This window comes from Chrysochloris asiatica, unplaced genomic scaffold (genome assembly GCF_000296735.1).
Source record: "Chrysochloris asiatica unplaced genomic scaffold, ChrAsi1.0 scaffold00139, whole genome shotgun sequence".
NCBI classification, from domain to species: Eukaryota; Metazoa; Chordata; class Mammalia; order Afrosoricida; family Chrysochloridae; genus Chrysochloris; species Chrysochloris asiatica.
Window position 1 is genome coordinate 6,404,380 of NW_006408657.1, and position 8,400 is coordinate 6,412,779.

Genomic DNA, 8,400 nt, shown 5'->3' on the forward strand with positions numbered 1-8,400 from the left:
GAATGATTCGATGACACTTAACAACAACAACATAGTTTATATGTAATATATAGATATATTTTCTATTTACATGCAAATTATATTATTGTTAAGTGCCATCGAGTTGTTCCAACTCATAGCAACCCTGTATAGGATTTCCAAGGAGTAGTTGGTGTGTTTGAACCTCCAACCTTGTGGTTCTAACTGACCTTCCGGTCCAGCTACATTGAGTCCCCTAATTTAAATGTATACGCTGTGTATATATATACGCTGTGGCTTTTGTTGTTGTTAAGTGCCATAGAGTCGGTTCTGACTCAAAACAAACCTGTATGCATTTCCAAGGAGCAACTGTTCAATCTTTTCTCTTATTTATCATGAAGTTTTTTGTTACTCCAGTTGTAAAGATTTCTGTTTTCTTTACACTGAAGTACAATCCATACTGAAGGCTGCAGTCTTTGATTTTCATTAGTTTTAAATCATCTTCACTTCCTGCAAGTAAGGTTGTATCAGCTGCAAATCACAGGTTGTTAAGGAGTCTTCCTCCAATTTCGATGCCATGTTCTTCTTCATATAATCCATCTTCTCTGATTATTTGCTAAGCATAGAGATTGAATAGGTATGATGAAAGAATACAACCATGGCACACACATTTCCTGGTTCTAAACCATTCAGTATATTCTGTTCTAATAAACTGCCTTTTGGTCTATATACAGTTTTTTCATCAGCAGAGTCAAGTGCTCTGGAATAACCACTCTCCACAATATTATCAATGGCTTATCATGATCCACACAGTCAAAAAGCTTTGCGTAGTTCATAAAGTACAAGTAAACAATTTTCTGGTATTGTCTGTTTTCAAACAAGATCCATCTGATATCAGCAATGATAATGCTAGTTCCACATCGTCTTCGGAATCCAGCTTGAATTTCTGAGCGTTCCCTGTCGATGTCCTGTTGCAACTGTTTTTGAGTTATCTTCAACAGTATTTTACTTGCATGTGATATTAATAATATGATGTCCTCATTTTTTTAGGTCACCTCTATTTTGAATGGGCAGAAATATGGATCTATTCTGATCAGTTGACCTTACAAATTTCTGTGAAGGTAGTTACCTTCCAAATTTTTTAGTGATAAACATGACTGCTTGAACAAAGTTAAAAATGGAGTCTAAGCAGGACAAAGAAGTAGGAGAGAAAAAGGTCTTAGTGATCTCATTCTGGAAAAAGTTAAACCTCTGCCCTGCCATAAAGATAGCCATCATCGGATTGCAGGAACCAGTCAAAACAACTCTGGTTATAGCAATCTATGAGAAAGAAATACATTGTTCCTTTGTGTCTGTGAAATGTTATTTTGAAGTTAAGAAAAGTTAATCATTTTTCCAGCTGTAACTTCCCCTATATAATGTGCAGAGACTTTATATCTAGAAGGCGGCTTTGGGAAGCTATTCCCACTGTCTTCTAGATTAGTTGCTTTCTGCTAATAAAGCATCATGTTGGATCTCACTCTGTCTCTGTGATTGACTATAGTGACAGGTGGCAAGCCCTCCTTTGCCTGGCAACATTTCTGGCGATCATGAGGAACCTCACAAACTCCTTCCGTAAGTAGCCTTACTTTGCTGGCGAGCCCGCTAACCGCCTGGACTGTTGTCAGTAACCGAATGTTCCAAGCAGCGCTGCCAACACTGTTTTCTTGGGAGTCTTCAGTTCCGTGTCCCCAGCGCCCACCATCGCTTTCACTTTTGATCCACATGCTTTATTCTGGTAGTGCACATTGAGGCACTATGGCCAAGTTGCCTTTGAGTGTTTCTGCTGTTTTTAAAAGGTTAACCTCTGTGTGATGGGAGCCCAAATCTCTACTCAGAAAAAGAGTCCCTTGAGAAGAATTATGTCTGATTAGTGGAGTCCTGGTGTGGCACTGTGGGTTAATGCACTAGACTGCAAAGCTGTTTGAACTGCAAGGTCGGCGGTTCAAGCTCACCAGCTGCTCCTTGGAAACCCTATACAGGGTCTTTATGGATTGCAACTGATTCAGCAGCACTTCACAACAACAACAGTGCAACTATGGGTAGTCTTCTATTACTAAGAAAGAAATGATGTTTTATTGTAACACAGCCTGGCCTATGTACTATTTTGAATCTGGAGGAAAATGGACTTTAAATTAATCCTTAAATTATTTTACTATCTTGCAATTAGAGCTCTTTCATCAAAGATCAGAGAAATAGGATGGAATATCCTATGTACAAGCCTTTATTCATTGCATAACAGGAATGCTGGGGTAAAGGGAAATCCATTGATGGTTCAGAGAGGACCTAAAGAAAGGTGGGAAGAAGGGAGAAAAGAATCTCCATTAGCTTCTGGGGAAAGTTGCATAAATAGGGTAGACCAGGAAAACCTGGTTATACTGAATATTCCTCACCCAACTGCCTTTCCCTCCCCCCATAGTACCAGGAGCAACTGCTCCGGTCATTCCTGAAGAATGAAGACACCCTTATCATTTAGAAGAAGGATGCTTTGTAGTGGTCTCTCTGTCACATACCCAACAAGGGACCCAATTCGGACAGGGCCCACCTAGACTGAATCAAGGCCAACCCCACAGGATTTTACTGGGCCAATACCCATTTTCCACTTCAAAAGTGTTAAATTGGAAAAAAATTTGAATCCTCCTTATGGAACAGACCCTCCAAGGTCACAGACCTGGGTCAGCCTTATTTTTTGCCACTCACCATCCCAACTGGGCTGACATCCAAGCTTTATTACCTATGCTTTTGACTAGATGAGCATCAGTTGGTCTTGGATAAGGCTCAGGAAGAAGTTCAGCAGCTTCACAATGAAAATCCAAATGATACTGCTGACCTGGCTGCAGCTATTCCCTTAACCAAACCACACTGGAACCTGAATGATGGTGGCCTTCCTTTATTAAACCACTACAAGAAGTGTATTCTGGAAGGAATGAAGAAGGGAGTCCCCAAACAGAAGAGCCTGAATATGGTACAGGCAGTCCAGTAAAAAAACACCACTACCAAAGATCCTTCAGCATTTCTAGAGAGGGTATATGAGGCATACCATAAGTACACTGATCTGGACCCACAGACCCCTGACAATGTATGTATGATTAACACAACTTTCATTTCTCAAAGTACTCTAGACATTCAGAAGAAACTCCAGAAGTTGGATGGAGTGGTAGGAATGAATCCTTCTCAGTTAGTAGATATTGCCTTTAAAGTCTTCAACAACCAAGAGCATAGGAAGGCTCAGGCAGTAACCTGAGGCCTTGGTGGGGAACTCACCTTGAGGCAAGTAGTCTCAGAAACCACTAGAGAGAAACCAGTGCCCCCAGAGGAAAAGGGTCCCTAGGGAGGAGATCAACTACTAGGTTAGTCGACAGATGTTGGAGCAAGCTGCTTCTGAGAAGGATTGAGGGTTCCTGGAGCCCCATCATGAGCTATCACAAAATATTCTTATTTCCCCTCAGGAACCCTGGGCAAAATAACAGATTTTCTTGTGGATACTGGGGCTATGTATTCAGTGGTGAAGACCCCCCTCACCAGTCCTTCTGCTCAGTCAGTTTCTGTCACTGACGTCTCTGGACAGACGAAGCATATGTTTTTCTTGAAGTCTTTGGATGGCTCCAGTGGGGAAAAACAGATGACTCATTGCTTTCTTTACATGCCTGATTGTCCAGTCCCCCTTTTGGGACCGGATTTACCTTCCAAATTGAATGCCCAGATAACATTATTTCCTGAGACAAAAAGTCTACAGATGAAAGTTCCACATGAACATGCATGACAGCTGTGAGTTAAACCAACAGAAATAAGAGTCTGGATGGCCACCTTCGTGTGGGCCAGTGGAACTCCCGGCAGGGCCTGGTTGAGGTCTGGCTGAAACCCGGCCAGAATTCACTCCGGAAGAATCAATACCCCCTCAGAAAGGAAGTCTTAGAAGGCTAGCTTCCCTAATAGAAACATTTAGAAGTCATGGACTTATTTTATCATGTCAATTTCCATATAATAGTCCAATTCTCCCTGTCAAAAAGTCTGGTACAAGAGAATATCAGTTTGTCCATTGAGGTAGTTCAAGCTAGCTATCCTTTTTGAGGAGGCCCTTTCCCAGGACTTATTAATTCCTAAACTCAGCAAAGGGAGAATTTTGCAATATATGTATGGCCTACTGGTAACTGGGCAGCACTCTGAGGTCTCTTTAATGAACACTATGGAAGAGTCTAAATCATTGGTCCAGTGCACATATAAAGTCTCCAGATCAAAAGCTCAAATTTGCAAACAAAAGTTGGAATTCTTAGGGTTTCAAATTGAACCTGGCCAACATAGCTTATTAAAAAACAGGAAGGAACTCATCACCCAGACCCCAACTCCAACTACCTGGAGACAACTTTGGGGATTTTTAGGGATGACTGGGTTCTGTCACATCTGGATACCCATCTATGGACTGATAGTGACACTTCTGTGTGAGGCTCTTCAGGGCATGAAAATTGAACCATTGGACTGAACTGGGGATTGTAACATGGCTTTTCACTCCCTGAAAGAAATTTTGGCTTCTGCCATGACCTTGGGTCAGTCACCTGAATCTTTTAAAACCCTTTGTCCTGTTCGTGAAAGACAAGGAGTTGGGTTGGGGTGCTGATTCAATATGTGGGCCTGATACCCCAACCCATAGCATACCTCTACAATCAGTTGGACTTGGCGGCTTCTGGATGGTCCCCTTGCCTACAAGTTGTCATGGCTACTTGTGAATTACTGCAGGAAGCATAGACGTTCACCTTGGAGAAACCAGTAATCATTTGCATCCCTTTGTTGTAGTTGTTCTTGTTAAGTGCTGCCGAGTCAGTTCTGACCCAGAGTGACTCTATATAGGGTTTCCAAGGAGATGCTGGTGAGCTTGAACCGCTAACCTTGCAGTTCAAACGGCTTTGCAGTCTGGTGCATTAACCCACAACGCCACACCAGGACTCCATCAGATCCTAATTCTGCTTCAGCAGAAAGGAAATTTATGGTTAACTGCAGGGAGAAGGAACAAATATCAGGCTAGCCTCCTTGACAACCTTGGAGTTAATCTAAAGCTAGTGGCAGGCCTTAACCCAGCCACTCCACTCTTGAGCCAGAGTAAGAACCCCTAGTTCATAATTTTGTGGAGACAATAGACCAAGTATTCGTGAGTTGGTCCTTGATGTGGCAGACAGGCCACTATTTGTGAGTGGTAGCAGCTACATTGAACAAGGAATTCTCAGGGCAGGGTATGTGTGGTGGTAACGATAGAAGGCCCAGTGGAAGCTAGAGTCCTCTCTCTGGGAACTTCAGATCGAAAAGCCAAATTGATTGCACTCATGAGGGCTTTGGAGATGTCAGTAGGAAGGACTGTGAATGCATATACAGATTGGAAGTTCTCATGTCTCATTTTGCATGTACATTGGGATAGCTAGAAAGAGAAGGGTCTCTTAACAGCCAATCAGAAGGAAATAAAGTACAGATCAGGAATACTTTGGCTGCTAGCTGCTGTTCATCTGCTCACAATGGTTGCAGTCATGCACTGTCCCAGATACCAAAAAGGGACAACATCTCGAGAGGAAGTCAACCAAGAGGCCTGGTGAGAAGCTAAAACACCCATCCTGGACCCTCTGATTCCACATAGAAATCTAACTGAATACCAACTGAGATATGATGGGGCTGGTTTGGCCTGGACTGAGAAGAAGGGATTTCAGAGGAAAGAGGCAAACTGGCTGTTGAATGACCAAGGAATGCTGTTAGTACCCCATGGCCTAGCCTCATCAAACTAGTCTTATCAGACTAATCCATGAAATGATCCACTATGGAAAAGAAGCCCAGGCAGAATTTATTTGCCCTTGGCTCAAAGGGAAAGGATTGACTCAAATAGTACAGGAAGTCACTGCTTCATTTGTATAAAGAACCCTAAATCAGAAAATCAGAAAAAAGAACTACTTCAATAAGTACCATTGGACAAAACCCTTCTAAGATTGGCAAGTAGATTTTATCTAAATGTCTCCCAGACAAGGTTTCAAGTACCTTCTCATATTGATCGCCATCTTTTCCGGGTGGGTAGAAGCCTTTCCGTCTTGAACAGAGTGGGCTAGTGAAGTGGTAAAAGTGCTACTTAAGGAAATCATCCCTTAGTATGGTCTCCTTTTGAGCCTCCAGAGTGACAACGGGGCTTCCTTCATAGCCAAAGTCACTCAATATGTCAGCAAACACTTAGAAATAAAATGGAGATGGCACTCAGCCTGGACGCCCCAGTCATCAGGAGAAGTGGAGATGATAAATCACAACCTTAAGAAACAGATAGCCAAGTGTGTCAGGAAACCTACTTACACTGGGAACTGGTACTGCCCATACATAACTTTGCTCCATATGGGTAGCCCCCAGAAGCAGGCTAAAATTAAGCCTTATGAAATAGTGTCCAGTAGATCCTTCCAGACCACCTCCCTGCAACCGTCACCTGAAACAGAGCAGGATCTAAAGAGTCATAGCTATGTTCAACAGATCCAACAGGTTTGGCAGTCACTTACTGCTACAGGTAACCTGCATCCCTTCTGGTCGGGAAATCGAGGCCTGCTCAGGACATGGAAAGACAGCCCAGAAAGTCAGTTAGAAAAAAAGTGGGCTGGAAAGTACTCCTTACTACCTCGTTTTTTGTCAGATTAGCCAGACTCAAGCCCTCGATGCACCACACTTGGATCAAAGCATACCTATCAACAGAGAAAGGAGACTGGACAGCTGAATCTGTGGGGGACATCTGCCTTCGACTGTTAGTGATGTTTGTCTGAATCCTTTGCTTTCTTTTCTTCCAGCTGGGATTATCCCAAGACTTTGTTCCCTTCCAATGAGATGAAAAAATCTGGGTCTATTTGGCCCTAACTGTAATGAATGTAACTGATTTCTGCCTCTGGGGGAGCCTATGTAGAACAAACCTTTACTTCTTGATTATTTGGAGTATGTACCCCTTTAGAGTTAATCTGCAACTTAACTTTATTTGAACATATCCTGAAAAATATTCCCTATAAAGATATCTATAATTGGGGTCATGCCAAGTCAAAAATGTGCTCCACTTACTGGGTGTTCTCTGGACTGCTGATCCCTTGACATTTTCCTAAATTATTCAAAGACTGAGACTGTGTCCTATGCCAATGGGCACATCAAACTACCTTCAGGATGGTTTTTACTTTATAGATATAGGGCTTTCTCATATGTTCCTGCTAATGCCTCTTGGGACCCTTTTCTCTAGGACACCTTACCACCTTCCTGCCCTGGGTACAGGACTTAGATACTAAGAAAAGTTGAGTAAAAAGATGCTGAGCTATCTGCTGATTGCTGAAGCGATCTTCACCTGTTCAACACCACAGACTATGTGGCCTGTCCCTCTTTGTAATTCTGGCTATGGTCATAGTCCTAAACGTGGAAGTAAGTAGACTGGCATGCTCTATGGTCAAGACTTTGAATGTCACTTTTTCAAACAGTTAGTGCCTTAAGTGTAGAACTTGGGCAAGTGCAGGAAGTGGTTTGGGAAAGCTACTATTGCTTATCTACTTCTACGTCATAATCTTGAGTGTGAAGAATTCAAAGGAGTGTGTTGATTCAATTTATCTGACAACTCAGAACTAGTAGAACAAAAATGAAAGAATGCTAAGAAAGTTATACAGAATATCAGAGGCATGGATTTTTAAAAAATAAAGTCGAAGATTGATTTTCTTAGCTACCAAATTTAGTATGGTTATGCATATTAATGGACTCCTGATGTGGCACTATAGGATTGGCACTAGACTGTGAACTATGATATCAGCAGTTCAAACCCACCAGCTGCCGACTTGACAGCGCTTAACAACAACAACAACAATGCAAATTAATAGTAAGAACTGGATTTCAGGAATCTTAATTTGCTGCTGTGTATTCCTTCCATCTTTTCTTGATGCATTCTGCATCATTCAATAATTTGCCCAGAGAATCTTTCAATAACAAAAGTCGAGGCTTGGAATATTTTCTTCAGGTCCCCCAGCTTGAGAAATGCTGACTGTGTTCTTCCCTTTTGGTTTTCTAACTCAAAATCTTTGCATATTTTATTATAGTATTTGGTCTTATCTTCTCGAGCTGATCTTTGAAACTTTCTGTTCAGCTCTTAGACCTCTTCAATTCTTCCATTTGCTTTAGCTTCTCTAAGCTGGAGAGCAAGTTTCAGAGTCTCCTCTGACATCCATTTTGACCTTTTCCTTCTTTCTTGTCTTCTTAATGACTTTTTGCTCCCTTCATGTATGATGTTCTTGATGTCATCCCACAACTCTTCTGGTCTTTGGTCTTTAGTGTTTAATGCATCAAAATCTGTTCTTCAGATGATCTCTAAATTCAGGTGGGATAAATTCAAGGTCATATTTTGGCTCTCGTGGACTTGTTTTCATTTTCTTCAGC

At 41.9% G+C, this 8,400-nt stretch overlaps 1 protein-coding gene across 1 annotated transcript in view; it reads left to right on the forward strand.

The window, feature by feature from the left end:
• Window positions 1-3,241, forward strand: part of LOC102818428 (zinc finger protein 77-like) — a 154,962-nt gene extending 151,721 nt beyond the window's left edge. Inside the window, exons 2-3 of the mRNA XM_006870151.1 lie at window positions 2,748-2,962; window positions 3,065-3,241. Coding sequence (XP_006870213.1) covers window positions 2,748-2,962; window positions 3,065-3,241 — 392 coding nt within the window. The remainder of the gene's footprint in view (window positions 1-2,747; window positions 2,963-3,064) is intronic.
• Window positions 3,242-8,400: the final 5,159 nt, after the last annotated feature.